This window comes from Anabrus simplex, chromosome 3, assembly GCF_040414725.1.
Source record: "Anabrus simplex isolate iqAnaSimp1 chromosome 3, ASM4041472v1, whole genome shotgun sequence".
Taxonomy (NCBI): domain Eukaryota; kingdom Metazoa; phylum Arthropoda; class Insecta; order Orthoptera; family Tettigoniidae; genus Anabrus; species Anabrus simplex.
The window spans coordinates 144760460-144782856 of record NC_090267.1 but is presented as its reverse complement, the minus strand read 5'-3'; the positions used below and the strand labels follow the sequence as shown (position 1 = coordinate 144782856).

Here is a 22397-nt window from a genome sequence, read left to right as displayed (position 1 = left end):
CACAACAGCTCTTTCATACGTACAACACAAGGAGTAGAACCACAACAGACAATAGTCACAGTAACGCAATAAGGTCCACAAGATTCTGTAGCAGCAGGCAAAACATCAACACTCACATTACAAGCACAACACACACACAATATTACTTAAGTTAATTTCCATTTGTTCCAGATGCTTCTTCCATTCTATATCTCGAAAGAAACAAAATCAGATACTAAAAATTTGGATTGAACCCCCTTTTAACCGTAACTTACATTAAAACAATCAACTTCCAACGGAGAGTCTGGTCACTACAAACAAGAATTAAATATGTCAATACTTCCTCTGTATAAATTGCCAAACTGCAACAGCAAGCTTCATCAAATCTAGAAGCCATTCTCCAACGAACCCAAGACTTCAATTCTAGATTATCATCATGACTCTAATCACGCATGATGCAAAATTACAGTCTTTTTAAATAACATTATTTAGAGAGCACAATTCTTAACTAAAATTCTCAATACTGAAATGTTTCTGTATTCTAGAAACCAACACACTTTTGAAACTATGGCTCCTATATATTAACATCCAATATTTATATTTATGACTCAAATTTTAATGCCAAATTATAGTTGAATCAAATTTATTTTAACATTGCAAACAATTTTTAGCCAAATTTTCAAATTGTAAAAACTGTGTTTTGGACGTCAATGTGTTTTAGAATTAAGAGTTACTCCATTTTAACATTGCAAATCATATTGTCATAATTTTTAATGTGTATATTAATCCTATGTTTTAAATATTGTTATCACTGAAATTAGATTTACATTCAATGTAATGAAATTTGTAACAACAATCCAAATATGACAAACCTTGAGACAATTGTATAGGCTGATGATTCTTGTGAATAAAGCGAAACATGTCCCGGTAAATTAGTGTTGTAACATTACGACCTAGCAACACAAACTAATTTGTATTGAAAAGGTGGATCAAAACAACCAACAAATTGTTAGTATATCTTGTCACTCATGTCGCACATCATATAATGAATCTGAGTATAAATGTTGAGACTTTTTTTCAAGTCTTGACAATTGTGTACAGAATATAGATTGTTTTCATGGTTATAATGAACGTAAAAGTGGACCAAAATATCGGCACTAATAACATCAGTGATCCTACCACTCCATGATTTGATAGAAAATAGTTTAAACTATAGGTAACAGACTCCGCAAAATGCTGAAACCTAAGCCAGTACGTAATAACGTAGGCCTGTCAGCAACCGCTGGTCGCTGTACTACAGAGATCTCCGGGGCTATTATTTTTATACTTCACTCCCTTTCCATCCCGGCCCAAAGGAGTGCTATGAGTGTCTTACACAACAATTTATTTTTTCCAGATAGTAAGTCATATGTGTATCTATTTTGGTTGGCAGCTATTCCCAAATGTACATGCAAAATCTAGCTGCTATAGAATCTTGGAGCTGACGTTGCCATGGTTCCGGCCGTTCGTTTCTTTATCCGATTCCTAGAGCAGGGGTAGTGTGGTTCCAATATCTCCATAACGGTTGGTTTTAGGGCCTTAAGACACGTTTTTCGGGCCCGAAGGGTTTACTAAGTTTTGTTCTTTGCGTCAAGGGGCTTAAAATGAGCTTTGTCTCGTCCTTGTACGACAAATTCGATTTCGCCTACTTTAGCCTATTATTTTAATATATTTATATCTCCCCCTGTTGCCTCCCACTCAAATTGTTTTGAAAATAAAATACAGCCCATGTTACTCATTGGCAATGTAGCTTTCTATAGGTGAAGTAATTTTTAAAATTGGTTCAGTAGTTTTTGAGTCTATCCGTTGCAAACAAATATACAAATTTTTCCTCTATATAATATTAGTATAGAAGTATAGATTACATCTCTACACACAAGGTTACCGTCAGGAAGGGCGTCCAGCCATAAAACAGGGTCAAATCCATATTTGCGACACAGTTTGCACCCGCAACCCCACAGGTGTGGGTAAAGCGATAGAAGAAGAAGATACTCATTTTAAAAATTCACCCGCTTTCATATTTTTTTCACCCCCTTAAGCGGATTTTCCAAAAAGAGTGTGTTCATTCCAAGTACCAATTTTAAAGTCTGTAACATCTTCATTTTTTGAGATATATGTATCCTCGTATAAATAATTCAACTCCTTCCTCACTTCTTTTCACCCTCCCCCCCACCTCCCCTTAAGTGGATTGATTATCTGAAAACGAATATTTGTGATCTTTTATTTTTAAAGGGGATTCCAAATATCAATTTTCATGTCTGTAACATGTTAGGTTTTTGTGATTTATTGTAGATAATTTCACTGCTGTAGAATTCTGGAACTGACGTTGCCGTGGTTACGGCAGTTCATTACTTTATCCGATTCCTAGAGCAGGGGTAGTGTGGTGCCAATATCTCCATAATGGTTCGTTTTCGGGCCCACAGGGCTTACCGAGTTTTGTTCTTTGTGTCAAGAGGATTAAATTGAGCTTTATCTCGTCCTTATACGACAAATTCGATATTTTGCCCCACCTCTATTGTTTTGAAAATAAAATACAGCCCATGTTACTCACTGGCAATGTAGCTTTCTATAGGTGAAGTAATTTTTTAAATCGGTTCAGTAGTTTTTGAGTCTATCCGTTACAAACAAATATACAAATTTTTCCTCTTTATAATATTAGTATAGAAGTATAGATAAATGTGATGTATTAAAGTTTTACATAAAATGTTAAAATGTCAAACTCCTGCTATACAAACTCTTAACAATGAATTTATGATTTACCAGAATAGCCAACTAAACTCTTAAACCTTTCTGTCTACCCTATCTATCTATCTGTTTATTTATTTATTTATTTATTTATTTATTTACTTATTTATTTATTTATTTACGTAAGTAACTTACCTAATCCTTGAATTTTAATGTTTGAGATATTATTTACAAAAATTTGGTATTTTATTTGCAATGAATCTTTCTTGACTGATTTTTGATCGTGTCGAAAATGAATTTTATTTAATTGCATTTTGGTGGTAATGAACTTCTTTTAAATTTAACATCTTATTAAACTGGTTGTTTCTTAAACTTAACATCTTGTTACATTTTATGATTCCATGGTTTCCCTTTCTCACACCAGACAAATGCTGGGGCTATGCCTTAATTAAAGCCACAGCCACTTCCTTCCCTCCCCTAGACCTTTCTTAACCCTTCGTCGCCATAAGACCTATCTGTGCCGGTGCTACATAAAGCACATCGCAAAAAATATATATATTTTATGACATCTTGTTGGATTCTCTTGGTTTTGAGAATATATTATGATCACACTTAATCATACATCCTTTCCATAACTCAAAGAAATATCCTACGTAATGCTGGAATGATTTTCTTCCATGGCAGAACACTGGGAAATCAACATCCAACACAGCAAAAATATGAGCAAAACAACAACACAACAAACAATAAATAATCACACACACACACACACACAGACCCACCCACCCCTCCCATTTTTACTCCCAGGAATATGTCGGGACAATCCTGTTCATAGGCCACAGCTAATTGCTTCCTTACCCAATTTCATTCAACCTCATACATCTTCATTAGCTCCTTAGCCGATGTTGGCATCAGGAAGGCCAACCAGCCATAAAAACATGCCATAAAATCTTCATTAGCTCCTTAACCGATGTTGGCATCAGAAAGGCCAACCAGCCATAAAAACATGCCATAAAATTAAATCTTGCCTCATCCCCAACTCTGTATCAGGAAACGGGACTAAGGAGAAGACATACATACACATAAATAACACCTAATTAATGTTTGAAGAATGATATGATGATGAACTATACAGTTATAAGGGATCCCTTGCAATTTGAATGATTATACTTTTGATTTTTTACAAACAGGTGCTGAATAATACTGTATTTAAATTACAAAACCATTTTTTATTGTGACTTGCGATGCACCAAAGAATATGTCTATTACCTACCAACTAACTGAGCTATCATTAGAAATTCATAAACAACTTCATTCAGAGAGAATCTCATAATCAGACTACAAGCCACAGCATATCAGAAGTTTCACAAATGTTTTAAAAAAAAATTCAATTCTGATCATTTCTATCTTTATATTATTTCCTCCACTTCTCATATAATAAAAGTATTTATTATTTTCTCAGGTTCTCGTGGAACGGTTTGGTCTAGCTGCTAGATTTGGTTTCATGCACCTGGCTGCCACTAATCTAGCATTGTGGGTACGGCTTATTATATGGGAGAGTGGTAACGAGTGGACCTACTTTGTACATCTTGCGCAAGGCACTCATTCTCGAGGACTTATTGCTAATGACATTCCTACTCCACTACAGCTGAGAGGATTTCCCCGTTCTATGGCAGTTCCAAGGCATCAACGCGACCTTACTTTCAGTAAGTATAACTATTATAATACACCCAGATCTATTCCACTTTCACTTCAGTTTGATATTGACAGTGATAAAAAGGTGTGACCTGCTGTGAAAACATCCTTGCCTTTCCTTCTTCAAACCACAAAACTATAGTAAATTAACCTTTTGCCATTTTTACTGCTCCAGACTGATCAAGTTTTATTACTCTCCTGCTGTGCTGAACGCTCCAAAGCACTCATAACAAACACGGTCATCAGAAGTGTTTTTACAGAATATTGAGGGGTCTTTTGAAATTATGCTGCATTCCCTTGACTCAGCTAGCTCTCAGCATGTTATTAACAGTCTTTGCTGTGTGCATTTCACAAGCAGACCTAGTTTATAAACACCGTCTTCTGGTTAGGGATTTTCATGTTCGAGTTCACACTATATCATCTACTTATCACGGAGTAGTGTCAAAAGGTTTGAAAGAATGTGAAACTGGTGATAGGTTAGAAATTAGTGGAGATAGTGAACTTTCTAGTTGTGCTTCAGAATTGTATTCTAATGAATGTATTAGTAATAGTGATTCTGAGAATGACGAAAATCATGAACAAATATTGTGTGAAGACGAGGGACATGATTACAGAGAAATGTTACTAGTTCTGATTACAGTAACTGGAAATATGGGAAAACAATGCTGGTCCATATCACGATTTACCTTCCAGTGGTTCAGATTATTATTATTATTTTTTTTAAATTATTTGTGGGATGGGAATTTTATGAGCTTGCAGCAAAGTAAACAAATGTTCAGAAAGAAAAATTGGCTCTCTTCATACTACCTGGCAAAAGATAAATGATAGCCAAAATATAATAATAATAATAATAATAATAATAATAATAATAATAATAATAATAATAATAATAATAATAATAATAATAATAATAATAATAATAATAATAATAATAATAATAATAATAATAATAATAATAATAATAATAATAATAATAATAATAATAATAATAATAATAATAATAATAATAATAATAATAATAATAATAATAATAATAATAATAATAATAATAATAATAATAATAATAATAATAATAATAATAATAATAATAATAATAATAATAATAATAATAATAATAATAATAATAATAATAATAATAATAATAATAATAATAATAATAATAATAATAATAATAATAATAATAATAATAATAATAATAATAATAATAATAATAATAATAATAATAATAATAATAATAATAATAATAATAATAATAATAATAATAATAATAATAATAATAATAATAATAATAATAATAATAATAATAATAATAATAATAATAATAATAATAATAATAATAATAATAATAATAATAATAATAATAATAATAATAATAATAATAATAATAATAATAATAATAATAATAATAATAATAATAATAATAATTTGCCCTTTTCCAGCTGACACCGAGTGGGAGCAAATATGGTTCCTCTCCACCATTCCTCATCCAATACACTGTTCCAGTCCAAGTTCCATTGTCCTATGCTGTTCTTCAGAGTCCATCCATCGTACTCTTAGTCTTCCTCGTCCTCTCTTCCCTGTCATCTGTCTTTCTAGTGTTCGTCTTGCCAGTATTTCTTCTTTCATCTACTTTACACATCCAAACCATCTCAACCTGTTCTGTTAAAGTTCATAATTTAGTTCTTGCACATTTATCTCTTTTCATATGTCTTCATTTCTCACTCTATCCCTCCTTGTCTTTTGTACCATACTCCCTAGGAATTTCATTTCAGCTACCTGTACTGTACTCTCATCTCTCTGAGTCATTGTCCAGGTTTCTGCTGCATTTGTCATTATAAATAAGTAATGTCCCTTGTAAATTACTTCTCCAGCCTTCATTGGTACATGTTTATTCCATACTAATCACTGTACCTGGTGGTGAAAGGCACTCCCCAGTTGTATCCTTTTACTAATTTCCATATAAGTAAGTAAGTAAGCAATTCGTCTTTATTCGTGGCGAAGTTAGGGCTCAAGGCCCTCTCTTACACTTAACCACAATATTTAAAATGATTAACGTACATATAATATTTAAATACAACAGATCTTTTAAAATAATATGGTACTAATAGAAAATTTGGAGATTGTAATAAAAAAACTATTATAGAATGTACAACACTACAATCTAAGTGTACATGATAATAAATATAAAACTAACACTAGTGATAATAAGAGACGGAAACACAGAAAAAAAACCAATAACTGGCTAATATATTTCTAATCTTTATGAATATATGCTCATTCACGCACTCATTCACACTACACACATCGAAAAGTCAGCTAGAGGTATTCAGAAAGTGATTTCGGCAATCCATCTTAAATCTCCTACGAGAATGCAAATCCCTAATGGTAGCAGGTAGGGTATTCCACAGCCTCGCGGCAGTGACTACAAAGGAGCGGTTGTAGGTCCTGGAGTGACTGAGAGATATTGTTAAACAGGAGCCAGATCGTGTATCGTGGTTATGATAGGAGGAGAGGTAATTAAATTTTGAAGAGAGATAATTCGGTACACCTGTGTTTAGAACTCCATGCAGAAGAGACAACATGTGGAGACTGCGACGCTCATGAACACGAAGCCATGACAACTCCCTGTAATAAGGTGAAATGTGAGAACCATATCGCAGCTTAAATATGAATCGAATACAGGTGTTCAAACTCCGTTCAAGCATCTTGTTACTGTCTTGAGATATGTCCGTAAGTACAGTGTCGCAGTAGTCTAGAATTGGTAAGATTAGGGATTTTACCAGTTGTATTTAAGATTTTTTGGAAATATAGTAGAGTAGCGTTTGAGAGGAAAAAGGGATTTCTGCACTTTACGGCATGTATTTGTCACTTGTTCAGTCCAGTTGAGGGTCTCAGTCATTATAACGCCTAAGTTTCTTACTGACGTACAATAGGGCACGACAATGTTATTTAAAATAATTGGGGGTACATGTCTACTTTTTAACAAGTTGAGGTTTATTTTGGTACCAAATATAATAGCCTGAGTTTTGTTAGGATTTATTAACAAGCTGTTATTTTTTGCATAGTCATTCAGTCGTCGTAAGTCAAAATTTACTCTGTCAATGGCTACATCTATGTCTTGTGGATATGAGTGATAATAAATCTGAAGATCATCTGCATAGATATGGTACTTGCTATATTTCAATGCGTCCCCTATGTCGTTCACACTAACAACAAATAAAAGTGGGCCCAAAACCGACCCCTGCGGGACACCTATGGATTTGTTGTGCCATCCTGAGTACATTGTTCCTACTGATACTCGTTGCCGACGGTCAGTGAGGTAGGAGCTAAAAAATTTAAGAGATGTCATATTAAAGTTGAGACTACGGAGTTTCAGCAATAGTAACCCAGGGCTAACTGTGTCAAAGGCGCTGCTTAGGTCAAGTAGTGTTGCTACAGTCACATATCGTTGGTCTATCGCTTGTCTGATGTCGTCCGTAACTCGCAGTAATGCTGTCGCGGTACTATGTCCTTTTTTAAAGCCGGATTGAAAAGGGTCAAGGAGGGAATTTTGGGTCAGGTATACAGTGATTTGTGCATGAATCAGACGTTCGAGTGCTTTTGCGAGGGGTGGCAGGATGGACACAGGGCGGTAATCTGATGGAGAATCCAAGGTATTGTTTTTCGGGATAGGCCTTATTAGTGCGTCTTTCCAAACGTTAGGGAATACTCCATTGGTCAGGCAGTAGTTGAATATGTGAGTCAGTATTGGTAGTACAGCCCCGATGATGTTTTTAATTAATTTTATAGAGATACCGTCATTACCTGTCGCATCGGAAGTGATAGAGTACAGCACACGTTTAACATCATTTGCGCTAACGGTGTGGAAAGAGAACTGGTCGCACTCGGAAGAGCGTGCTAAGTTTGTGGGATTAGCTGGTAATGGAACTGGTCCGACTTTAGGCTGAGAAAAGTAATCATTTAAGGTATCTAGAGATATGGTGGGAATGTGCTCTTCTAAGGCTTCGCCTATGCCCAGAGATCGTAACTTCTTCCAGGTTTGGTTTAAATTATTATTTCCCGCTAACTGTTGAAAGTAGCGGCATTTACTGTTTCTAATTAGCTGTTTAACTTTGTTTCTAAGTATCCTGTATTGCTCAAAGTCATCTTTGTCACGTGTTCGTCTGAATTGTCTGTACCAACGGTCACGGCTGGCCATAACAGATCTTATCTCGGTCGTCAGCCAGGGAGAAGGGGGGCAGGTAAATCTTACCTGCCTCTCCGGAGCATGTTTGTCATACAAGTTCAGCACTAATGAGTTGAATCTGTTGACTTTTGAGTCAATGTCATGAAAATTACGTATGTCATCCCACGGTAAGTTATATGCGTCATTACGTAGGTCATCTAATTCAATATGTTTTATGTCTCTTAAAATAACGTAGCGTGCTTTATACTTCGGTCCTCTGATAGAGTAACATAAGTACAATAAGTCGTGAGTTGAAATCCCAGGAGCTGAGATCTGTCCGTGCTTAACGACTTTCTGGGGTTGATTTGAAATTATAAGGTCAATTAAAGTGTGAGTCGAGTGGTCAGGGTAGTAGACATGATTCGTAGTGTTAAGTGGTAGGATTTCCATGTTCAGAGCATGGAATATGTGACACAACTTATCCGATTCACTAGTTTGTTTTAACAAGTCAGTATTAAAATCCCCCATGACTATGACATCTTCGTAGACCGAGATAAGATCAGTTAATGCTGCTTCGAATTCCCCCATTTGTCTAATATTAGGTGGCTTATATACAATTCCTATTAATATTTTCTTATTACAGTCGAGTTCAACAAACATATAGTCAGGTCGCAGGGGAAGGCTTGGGTCTGAGGTGCAGATAATCTTGCATTTTAAATCATTCCTGTAGTAAAAGGCTACTCCACCACCTCGTCTGTCAGTACGGTCATGTCGTAAGAGCGAGTATCCGTCGAGATTTACAGCACATGACGGCAAATCTCCACGTAACCAGCTTTAATTTTATACTATTCACTTCCCAAGTATTTGAAGTATTCTACTATTTCCAGTTCCTTCTCTTCAGTCTTGATAGCTCCTTTTCCTTTTTTACTTCATCTATTTACCACCATTGTCTTGCTCTTCTCCACGTTGACCTTCAATCCCTTTTGTTCAATCCTTCTATTCAGTACATTCAGTTGTTGTTGTACCTCCTTCTCATCTTCTCCATTCTTTCCCCTCTATAATCTTCCCTTACTGCCTTTAGATGATCTCATCCATCACAATCATTAACAATAAAGGTGACAGCACACTCCCTTGTTTTAGCCCATAGTCAGTTCCAAACCATTCTGATCTAACCACTGTTGTCTTCACACAGCTGCAACATTTATCATTCATTGCTATTATCATTGTTATTAGTTCCTTGCCAAACTTTTGTTCCGGGGTTGCTGTCGTGCGCCTTTTCTAAATCTATAAAAGTCATTACTACATCCTTCCCAAATTCCTAGCCCTTTTCCACAATCTGTTTCAGAATGAAAATGGGTTCCACTGTTGACCTTCCACTTGTGAATTCAAATTGTTCCTCTTGTACCTGACTTTCCACCTTTTCTCTAATTCTTATTTCCACTATCCTTTCCATTATCTTGGCAACATGGGAGATGATGGTGATTGCTCAGTAGTTACTGCACATCTTCTTACCTCTTATCTTCATATCAATCAATCAATCAATCAATCAATCAATCAATCAATCAATCAATCAATCATGATCTGCATTTAGGGCAGTCACCCGGGTGGCAGACTCCCTACCTGTAGTTTTCCTAGTTTTTTCTTAAATGATTTCAAAGAAATTGGAAATTTACTAAACATCTCTCTTGGTAAGTTATTCCTAACCCTAACTTCCCTTCCTATAAATGAAATTTGCCCCAATTTGCCCTCTTGAATTCCAACTTTATCTTCATATTGTGATCTCTCCTACTTTTAAAAGACACCACTCAAACTAATTTGTCCGCTAATGACGTTCCACGCAATCTCTCCACTGACAGCTCGGACCATACCGCTTATTACATGTTATAAACCTCATGATTAATCCATATTGAAAGTTGTTATCACTTAAAAACCAATGAAAGTATTTATTAAACCACCTATTCAATACTTTATGTCTACTGATATGTGGTTACAAATACATATTAACACTTAACACTTTCGGGACATGTTTCGCTCTCTTTTATAGGGCATCCTCAGCCATAAAACAATCTTAAAAATATTACACATTAAAAAAGAAGCTAGAAAATTAGCCGTGTAGCCTTATTACTTAGAATATTGGTACACTTAATGTGAAAATGAAATACATTTGATAAAATCATGATATAATGTCAGTGGAGCACTGTCTGTGTATATTCTAAAATCATTTGGTCCGAGACTAAAGCCTCTTCTTATATAAATTTTGAAGTTCCCATAAAATGATTCAATTAAATTTGTTGTTATTCCTCCTAATGCGAAAGTACATACATTTTTTCTAACAAATTAAAGGCGATATCACAAACAGAGAAAAATACGTCTTACAAAAGACGTGGTCAAGGACGCTGCTTTTGTCATTAATGTGAAGGTAGTAAAACACTCGAAGGGTAGTTATAAATGATGTTGAAACAGAAGCCTCAGTATACGATCGTGAAAAATGTAGGACATTATGCAGGCATAATTTTGGGGGGGACCCTTGCCAAGAGCTTGCAATAGTTATTGGATTAATCGTTCTCTGTAAGAAGAAGGAAAGAAAGTCTTAAATAAGTGGTAAACAAAAAAGAGAGAGATGTAATTGACTATATTAGAGTGAGGACTTACGTGTTTCTTATAAACAGTTACACACTACCTTCCATTGTATCTGTTGTACACAAGAAGCACAATATACAAAACACAACTTAAAAGTTTATTTTCTTGCAATCTTTCATACAAATACACAACATAAAAGAAATTGAGGCTTGCTTCTTATCATGATGAACACACTAAATAATATTGTAAGTATTTACATTTATACAATTTAGATCCTATATGTACAATTAGGTCTATACTGATGAGGTAGAGTGCCACAAATATGTGAAAGGTTTTTTTTTTTTTTTTTTGCTAGGGGCTTTATGTCGCACCGACACAGATAGGTCTTATGGCGACGATGGGATAGGAAAGGCCTAGGAGTTGGAAGGAAGTGACCGTGGCCTTAATTAAGGTACAGCCCCAGCATTTGCCTGGTGTGAAAATGGGAAACCACGGAAAACCATTTTCAGGGCTGCCGATAGTGGGATTCGAACCTACTATCTCCCGGATGCAAGCTCACAGCCGCGCGCCTCGACGCGCACGGCCAACTTGCCCGGTTGTGAAAGTTTATGATAGCTGATGGCTATCTAATGTTTGGAGGTCTGGCTTGAACTTAATGCGAAGTTCTTTTTAGCAGAATGCTAGGATGGGTAGGCTAAGTTATAAGGAAGGCAGGAATCTTGAGGCGGTAGTTAGTCCAGAGGTGAGACCTCTCAATCAGAGTTCAGTCTGCCTATTCAGTCCACATTTTCAAGAGGAGTACCTTCGTGTCTGACTTATGGCGTAGAGTTGATCACTGGACACAGCTGACTGCCTACAGCGGCAGAATTGTTGCTCCAATTTATACTCGCTGGCTGACGTCACAAGTCATGAGTCAGCGCTCTGCTGGACATACTCGTACATTCCAGATGGTTCAGTGCGAGAGCAGGTTGCGTAGCTGCAAGGCGGAGGACACTACAACATCCTCCCCTCCTAATTGCGTCGATACGGCATGAAATGGCGACGGCGCTGGCCGCGGCAGCGATGCTGGACTGGAGAGTCGGCTGTGTTGGTTGTGGTGTCCGTAGCCTGGTCCGGGTGGTGGAGCATAGAGTCATCCTGAAAAGAACCCATTGTGATTAAATGGTCCAGAGTTTTTTCTATGATGGATTTTTTAGGGGAGACAAGGGAATCAACATCAGGTGATGGACGATAGCGAAGGCGGATCTGGTCCTGGTAGCAACAGATGCCTTTCTCGGCGGTCTGGATTGCATAGAGACGATTTCCCAGATGACACCAGGGATCCAGGAAGGATTGGGCTTGAAAGTCCGGACATATACTTTGTCGGCGGCATTGAACTTGGGTTGTGAGCGATGCAGCTGGGCAGGAAGAGACTGCAACAAAGAAAGCAACGTTCGATGAGGGCGTCCATGTAGTTTTTGTGCTGGAGTGAGGTTGTCTGTACCAGGCATAGTCCTGTATCATCCTAGCAATTGTAATAAGGCTTGGTCCATGTGTAAACCTGAAGACACAGCTTTCTTCATGTTCTTCTTGAAAGTCTGGACAAAACGTTCAGCTTCACCATTAGACTGTGGATGAAAAGGAGATACCAAAATGTGCCTAATGCCATTATTGGTGCAAAAGTTCTGGAATTTAGCAGCAGTGAATTGAGGTCCATTGTCAGAAATCAAGGTTCGGGGTAAACCTTCAGTAGTGAAAATCTTCTGGAGTGCTCGAATAATAGCTTCCGTAGTTGTAGAATGCATTTCTACGATGTAAGGAAAATTGGATAGTGAGTCTATCATGATGAGCCACAAAAAGTTGAGAAAGGGTACAGCAAAGTCTATGTGTACATGTTCCCATGGAGAACTAGCCGGGGGCCATGGAGTGAGGTTAGACGTAGGTGCATTCTGGTGTACTTGACATGGTTCATACCGAGCTTGATAGCTGCAGTCGCTTAAGTGCGGCCAGTATCTAGTATTCGGGAGATAGTAGGTTCGAGCCCCACTGTCGGCAGCCCTGAAGATGGTTTTCCGTGGTTTCCCATTTTCACACCAGGCAAATGCCGGAGCTGTAACTTAATTAAGGCCATGGCCGCTTCCTTCCCAGTCCTAGCCCTTACCTGTCCCATCATCGCCATAAGACCTATCTGTGTCGATGCAACGTAAAGCCAATAGCAAAAAAAAAAAAAAAAGACATGGTTCACAGTGGCAGATGAGCTTCTCAATGTCAGCGTTGATACCAGGCCAATAACAGTGTTGACGGGCGAGTTGCTTGGTAAAATGACGGTAAAATGAAAATCACCGCAAATGCAGATATTACCATTTGCCTTCTTTACTACGACAAGCGGTGTAGCCCATTTACTGGAGTTAACTGGTGCTACAATACCGGCTGCTAGCCATCTAAGTAGTTCTTGCTTAACTTGATCCTGGAGCGCGAGTGGGACTGGACATGCCTTATAAAAGCGAGGCTTGGCTCCTGATTTAAGCTGGATATGAGCCGTGTATCCATTGGCTGTGCCTATGGGGGAGTCAAAAACTTCCGAAAATTGCTCAAGTAGGTTAGTGATATCTGCGGTAGGTTGTAATTCAGAAACGACATTGACGTTGTCATGTATCTGAAATCAGAATAGATTGAAGAGATCCATGCCTAGAATGTTGGATGCAGTGTAGTTGTTGACAACCAGTAAGGTAACTACTTCATGAATGTCCATATGACTTGCGGGGATAGTGATTTTGCCTTCAATGTCAATTTTCTTCTTGTTAAAAGTAACAAGCTGGACATCAGCCGGAGAAAATGACGGTGATCCTTAGCTGTGATAGGTAGGAAGATTGATAATGGAGATGGGCGATCCAGTGTCCAATTGGAAATCGGTCGAGTGAACAGGGAAGGTGATCGGAATGACGATCTTGCTGGAATTGGTTGTAGGCAGAACCAGGTTGATTTGATCAACTTTCATGTCCTGTGTTTTCTTCTTAGTAGGACATTCAGGGCAGGACTTACTCTGACAGACAGTCTTGATATGCCCTATTTTATGGCAGCGATCACAGGTTGACTTGAAGTATCGGCAGTCACGTCGGTCGGGATGCTTAAAACATCCTCTGCATGAAGCAGGAGCTTCGGAGTGTGCTTAGGGATCCGTGCCTTTGGAGAAGAGTAAGAAGGAACCTGGTCGGAGCACATCAAAATGAGTGAGCTGACCTGGTGATTCGAAGAAGCAGAATGCTTGCTGGCCATATGAGACACCTGAGCCACATCGTATCTGTTAGCTATCTCAGCTACAGTCTTAGTAGTCATTTCATAGACTGTGGCAATACGCTGTACTTCTTCTAAGGAACGGTTACTGCTTCTGACAGCGTCGAAACGGATTTTGTCTTGTGGCGTATGGAGAATGACCATGTCCCGAATAAGTGAGTCAGTATATGGTGTGCCACAACCATCCTTAGAACAGGCGAACTTGCAGCTCTTGGCGAGACAATGTAATTCCGCAATCCATTCCGTGTGAGTCTGGTGCGGTTTCATTTGGCACTGAAAAAATTTATAGCAAGCTGCGACAATTTTGGAATCCTTAGAATAGTGCTCATTGAGGCAAGCTAGAAGGTGAGTGAAAGAAACTTTCGAGATCTGCTCTTCCAGGCTTAATTTCTGTAGTAATTTGCAGGTTGCATTCCCACAGAACTGAGGAAGAGAGCTCGTTGGCGCTTCTCGTCTGTAATAGCATGACAGATGAAATGCTGTTGTAAGCGAGCAAAATATACAGACCACTCCTCTTTATCTGGGTTGAAGGAAGCAAATGAAGGAACTGCATTGCTCTGCTGGAACGTAGACAGAGCCTGAATGGCCGTAAGAAATGCTGATTGCTGTTGCTGCATAAATTGTTGTTGCTGCTGTTGTAACGCCTGGAGGATAGCTGCTAATTGTTCTGTATTCGTCATGCTTGCATATAATATGTAGGACACAGTTGGTACAACTTGTCGAGCAGCGTGTAGTAGAATGCCGGGCGGAGGCTGGTATGTGAGGGGAGAGACCGCTGTGCGAAGGGCGAGCTGTAAGCATGACCTTCAGCGTGCGACAGGGGAAGAGCCTGTTCAGAAAATGAACTCACTGTAGGAACAAACGCTGTTTGTCTTTGACGTGAAATGGTGCTCTGCGTTCGATCCCCAAGCTGGCTGTTCAACTGGGTGCACACACCTGGAATAAAATCTTGAAATTTGTAAGACTGGAATGTATCTCCCCGCAAAAAATGTTGGAGTGTTGATGATGAATTTCATCCTAGTGGTCTGAGTGAACATAATGTGGTATCGTGGCGATAATGTTGCTTGTTCTCGTCATAATGTTGTTAAAGATGGTGTTCCGAATTTTTCGTATCGCCATATTTTTATGTTGTATACAAGAAGCACAATATACAAAACACAACTTAAAAGTTTATTTTCTTGCAATCTTTCGTACAAATACACAACATAAAGGAAATTGAGGCTTGCTTCTGTACTGACAAGGTAGAGTGCCACAAATATGTGAAAGTTTATGATAGCTGATGGCTATCTAATGTTTGGAGGTCTGGCTTGAACTTAATGTAAAGTTCTTTTTAGCAGAATGCTAGGATGGGTAGGCTAAGTTATAAGGAAGGCAGGAATCTTGAGGCGGTAGTTAGTCCAGAGGTGAGACCTCTCGATCAGAGTTCAGCCCGCCTATTCAGTCCACATTTTCAAGAGGAGTACCTTCGTGTCTGACTTACGGTGTAGACACAGCTGACTGCCTACAGCGGCGGAATCATCGCTCCAATTTACACTCGCTGGCTGACGTCACAAGTCATGAGTCAGTGCTCTGTGCACCTTGTCTTCACTGCTTCATTCCTACAGTTTCTTATAATTACAATTTTTTTTTTTTTCCCCCCCACAGTTCAAATCTTCCTTTACATCCTGCATGAATGTTTCCCAACTTTTCTTCAGCTGCCACATTTTTTGACTCTTTTTGCTTCTATGTATCTTGTTTTACTCTCTTCAGTCTGTAGTGTATGCCATTCCTTCTAAGTTTTCTTCTTTTATATTACTTTATCACTGTATCATTCCACCATGTTGTCTCTTTCTCTCCCTTACCTTTTCCAATTTTCTACTACATTTTTCTGCACACCTTACAAATACACTCTTAAGATGATTATTCCTTCCCTGTTCAACATGGCTAATATCTGTCCTTGGTATCAGTTTTTGTAATTCTGTCCTAAACTCTTCTTGAACCTCCTTTTCCTTTAATCTCCAGACTGTAATCTTTATTTCTCTTTTCTCTTGTAGTTTTGTGATCTTGCCTACTTTCAAGTTTGCTATCACTGCTCTTCATCCCCAAAGGCTTCCTCAGGCATAGCTATAACATCCATAAGATCTTTCCATTGCCCTTTTTCCACTAATATGTAATCAATCAACTTTTCCATTCTTCTGTCTCCCCATCTTATAGCTGGTAATCTTCTGGCTATTTTTCTTCTTAAACCATGTGTTTCTATTATCAGTTGGTTCCTCTGGCAAAAGTCCATTAAAATATCCCCTTCTTGATTCTTCTTGTCATAACCTCATGGTCCCTAGGGTCTCCTCTCTTCCCACTTGTGCATTCAGATCTCCCATTATAATTACTTCCTTGTCTTCAAAGTATTTTTCCACTTCTTCAAGGAATTATTCTGTATTCTTTATTTCCAGTTTATGGAGCATTTACTTGGAAGAGATCTTGTGTTCCCATCTCAAACTGTATCTTTGCTATGATCATTCCGTAATTGATCTTCTTTGCCTCCTCCACATATTCCAAAACCTTTCTAATGATCTATACTACTCCATTTACTGCATCTTGTCCTCCAACGTAAAACAGCTTCAGTTTTCTTTCCTTTCTTCCTCTCTATTTTGTTTCACTATGATTAAGAATGGTTATGTCCTTTTCTTTCATGATTCTGTCAGCTCTTCAGTCTTGTCTGTCAGGGTTAGAATGTTGACTGTCCTGATTCATATACATCGTGATACTGGCCGTCCACTTCTCATAGCTCCCCCAGTACCTGAAGAACTGCATGTTGTGTGCAGGAGACGTCCTAGCATTTTCCAAGGCTGCACCATATTTGCTCTCATTTTAGGCTTTCCTTACTATGGGTTTATCACTCCCAGAGGCATTTTAGATCTGCTACCAGTAGGTGATGAGGCTGTTCTTAACACGGAGTACAAACGCCTTCTGCAGCCTGGAGACGGATGTTGTTTGATGGGTTCCAATGTCATTTCCTGCACTCTCTGAAGATGTGTGAATACATACTCTAGAACCTTCATTACATCAACGTTGTTGACCCTGGTTGTTGTTTATAAACCAAGGATCATGTAAGAAACATTTTTCTGGAAATATTTCAGCTTGTCTTTCCAATCACCTCATAGTGATACATGCAAAATGTGTGGCAGTCTGAACATTAACATTTCTGTAGAAAACAATTTTTCAGAAAGAAAATAAAAAGGGATCTAGAACATAAGTTAAATGAAAAGTAGAGTCAGCCTATGAGCAGTTAATTGAGGAAGACAGCACTGTTCATTTGATAGCTTTTGACATGTAGCAATGTCCTCTCACTTCCCACTTAACGTAGGTACTATGTTTCATAAACGTCTGTTTTTGACTTAGAATTTGGTGTTCACAATGTTGAAAATAACACCGCAACAATGTTTGTAGTCTAAGGATGTAACGGGTAGGGGGGGAATGATATTATCTCATACCTTCGGCTTTATGTAATGACTTCCATTCCTGATAATGTTAATCAGCTGATAGTATATTCTGATTCTTGTTTGTATCAAAACAAGAACTTTTCTTTAGTTTTTAGATGTTTTTAGTACAGACTGGAAGATTTAATATAACAGAACATAAATATTTAGTGCCAGGTCAGACTTATAGAGTAGAAAAAGAAAGTGTCATCAATTTATATTCCAGATCAATGGATGGAACTAGTTAGGAAAACTAGGGTTAAGAAGCCCTTTGTATTGGTAAAGATGACAAATGACATGTTTATCACTGCTTCTCGTTTACTGAAGAAAATAATTAAAAGAGCAAATTCCAAACAAAAGGTATTATGAAGTTGTAAAATCAGTAAAGAGGATCCATTTAGGTTACTTTTTAAGTATTCTGTAGATCTCAGAAAGAAAGTACCTGCTAGACCTTTCTGTACTGAACAGCTAGGCCTGCACTTCCAGTCAAAGTAAAGATATTTTAGACTTACTAGATTACACAGGGCAAATGGCAGAGCACACTATATCTTACCTTTGTAGATTTTGAAAAAGCATTTGAGTGCATGAATTGGAACACAGTGTGGAATACACTCAATGAAAATGACATTCCAGATAAAATCTCCAATATAATCCATGAGAGTATGATTGATACAAAAGTCAAATCATCCACGAAGGAAACATAATTGAGCCTATCACAATCAGCTCTGGTGTTCACGAAGGTTGCGTCCTCTCTCCTACATTGTTTTCACTCATGTTAGTTTGAGTTATGAGGGAGGTAGTGGAGGGGAAAAGTAGAGGTATACAGTGGGAGGAAGACAGCTTTGAAGATCTGGACTTTGCTGGTGACATCTGCCTACTGCCAATAACATTGAAGATGTGGAGCATAAGCTTTTGGATTTAGAACAAGAAGCAGCAGCTGTCATGCTTAAAATAAATGCTGCAAAGACAAAGTAGATGATAATCAATGGTACTGCATCAACCAGGCTAAGGGCCCTGAAAACTGTGGACTCAACACAAATATCAGTCATTTTGGACATTTTCTTCATTCACCCTTTCACAACCCCATGCCAATGGACACTGAACTTGGACTTAAACAGCATCACAATCCACTTCACCGACCCTGAAAGCCATGGATTCAAGACTATTATCACTTGTTATCACTTGTTTATGCTTATTTTTACATATCAACCCCTCCCGTAGGGGAACTAATAGTGTCTTACTCCCACAGTCTTTCTTCCAGATAGTAAGTCATGTGTGTACAAAGTTTTATTGAGAGCTATGTCGAAACATACAAACGTACATCCATAATCTCGGTCACTTTGGACATTTCCTTTTTTTCACCCCTTATCAGCCTTCACTTCGATGGTGAGTGAACTTGGACTCAGACGACATCCAGAGTGTCACCATTCATCTCAGCAATCCGTAAAATTTGTTTTGTGCATTAATATAGGTCATTTTCCATTATTTTTACATTTCACCCCTGTCCAAACCCCACTCCTAAGGCTGCTAGTGGTGTCTTACCCCTACAGTATTTTTTTCAGATAGTGAGTCATGTGTATACTAAGTTTGGTTGAGAGCTACGATGGAACACACACACACATACATCCATAATCTTGGCCATTTTGAAAATACATTTTCATCTCTTCTCAACCCTCATGCCGATGAAAACTAAACTTAGACTTAACTGGCATCTGCAGTGTCACTATTCATCTCAAAAACACAGAAAACTTGGATTCGACATTAACATTGGTTGTTTTTGATTATTTTCACATGCCACCCCTCCTCACCCCTGCCCCAAGGGATGCTAGGGGTGTATTACCCCATGGTATTTTTTTCCGAGAGAGTAAATCAGATGTGGATCAAGTTCGGAATAAGGGTTATACTGGAACATACATACATAATCTCGGTCATTTTGGACATTTTCTTTCAACACTTCTCAACCTCCATTTTGACTGGGGCTGAACTGTGACTTAAAAGGCATCTAGAGTACCACAGTTCAATTCAGCAGCCCCAAAAACTGTGGGTTCAGCACTGATATTGGTTGTTTTTTATTATTTTTGTATTTTACCACCTAGGGGTGCTAGGGGTGTCTTACCCATACAGTAAATTTTCCAGACAGTAAATCATTTGTACGCTAAGTTTGGTTGGAACATACACGCATTCATCCATAATCTCTGTAATTTAGGACAGTTTTTTTCACCCCATCTCACCCCCATGATGACTGGGCTGAACATTGACTTAAATGGCATCCAGAGTGTCACTATTCATCTCAGAGACCCCGACAACTATGGATTCTACATTAATGTTGGTTGTTTTCTATTATTTTCTTATTTTACCCCTTTTAATTTTTCCAGATAGTAAGTCATATGTACCAAGTTTGGTTCAGAGCTGTGCTGGAACATACACACATCTGTAATTTTGGTCATTTTTTACATTTTCTTTTTCACCCCTTTTAACCCCCATTCTGATTGAGGCTGAACTTTGACTGACATGGCATCCAGAGTGTTATATTTCATCTTAGCAACCCCGAAATCTATGGATTCAATGCTAATATCAGTTGTTTTTTATTATCTTTACATTTCATCCCCTCCCCTAGGGGTATTAGGGGTGTCTTGCCCCCACAGTATATCTTTTCCAGATAGTAAGTCATATTTGTACCAAGTTTGATTAAGAACTGTGCTGAAATGTACACACATACATCCATAATCTTGGTCAGTTTTAGACATTTTATTCTCACCCACTATGCCGATGGGGGCTAAACTTTGACCTAAACGGCATCCAGATTAAATGATAATTTTGTATACAACCCATAAATAAGAGTTTTTAAAACAGAATCTAAAATGATCTGGATAGGTCCATGTTTATGAGATCAAAATAATTCTTCCAAGTCCAAAAGCCCACACAGAATAAAATCTTATACAAATTATTTTTAATACAATAAAATAAGAAATTTCAAATCAATTTCCACTGCTGTCTATATACTCCCACATTATCAACACCAAATTCTTCCAGAGGTCTCATCAGCATTTCCCTATTGATCATAGGCTTTATTGAAAGCTATGAACACTACTACATAACCTTTGTTCTGGATCATTCTGTTCGTGATGATGTTTGTGATGAGTTCAAGAACTGTTCAGTACTACAAGTGTTTATCCGAAACCAGCCTGATATTCACCAGTTTCTTAATCAAATCTTATTTGCTATTGGCAAGATCAATATACTTCTTGTCATATTTTTTGTATAAGTTAAGGCTAACTGCCATTCATGTGGAATCCTTTCTTCATACCAAATCTTGTAAAAGAGTTCCTCTAAAGCAAAAAACAGGTGTCCATTCCCCCTCTTGACCAATTCAACTATGATCAAATCTTCCCCTGCTGCCTTGTTGTTTTTCAATGACATGGTGATCTTTATTATCTCATTCCTATCTGGTGGTTTGGAATCTGGGTCTTTAATCATAGGGGTTACCCTGTTGTTAACTACTCTTTAGGCTCATCACAATTGAGAAAACTTTTGAATATCTTGCCAAAACCTTAATGTTCTCCTTATCATTCAAGTTCATTTGACCAGATTCATCTTTAAACATAAACTGGATGCTTGATATCCAGAAAGTTTGATCTCAAGGATTTGTTAGAAATTTCTTGAATTGCTCTTCTGTAGGTAACCAAATTAATTCTTCTATAAAAATAAGTAAGTGCCTCATTTGGATCCCTGAAGTTGTCGAATTCCCTCCACAATTCCTCTTGTAGTTGAACATACAGTTTATAAAAATTAGCCTTATGAAAATTGTAACCTTCAACCACCTGAGGTATAATGGAAGAATTGGTTCGTTTAATAGATAATTCAACCAACAGAGCAGGATGGTAAGGGTCTTCAGGTATTAAATGAAGAGATTCTCTTGTTACATTTGTGATACTGGCCAAACTTGTTAAAATTAATTCTAGAGTTTTATTGTATGAATTCTGCATGGAATTCACAGATTGTATTTTATGTAATTGTAAGAAATTTGAAAGGAGTTTGTAACTTGGTTCCCCTAGCAACAGATCAAAATTTGCACCATTTATTAGAGGAAGATTAAAATCACATAAAATCAATGTGTTTCCATACAAATTTTGTCCATGCTATAAAATCTGTCATAAAAATTCTTTATATAATTCCATACTAGAATCTGGCAGAATGTTTACTGCCAGTATATTGTACTTCTCTTGCATTAATGTAGTTTCTACTCAGAGTGTTTCTACATGCCCTAGTTCCAAATCAATGTTAACTGCAACGGTATCTTTTGAAACAGCAATTAGAACACACACCTCCCCTTTTATTTTTTTGGTCCTGCCAGAAAACATTGTATCCATTGCAAATAACTTCATTACTGAAAACACCACTGTGAAGCCAAGTCTCAGTTAATACTAGAATATCAAATTCAGTTGCAAGAGAACTCGCATATATTTTGGTAATTTTTGAGTTTAACTCTCTAACATTCTGATAACATACTGTATGAATAAACTATC

At 37.5% G+C, this 22397-nt stretch overlaps 1 protein-coding gene across 1 annotated transcript in view; it reads left to right on the top strand.

Moving 5' to 3' along the window:
* The window catches only part of LOC136867119 (proton channel OtopLc), a 261050-nt gene that overhangs the window by 201531 nt on the left and 37122 nt on the right, over nucleotides 1-22397 (top strand). Inside the window, exon 6 of the mRNA XM_067144223.2 lies at nucleotides 4166-4409. Coding sequence (XP_067000324.1) covers nucleotides 4166-4409 — 244 coding nt within the window. The remainder of the gene's footprint in view (nucleotides 1-4165; nucleotides 4410-22397) is intronic.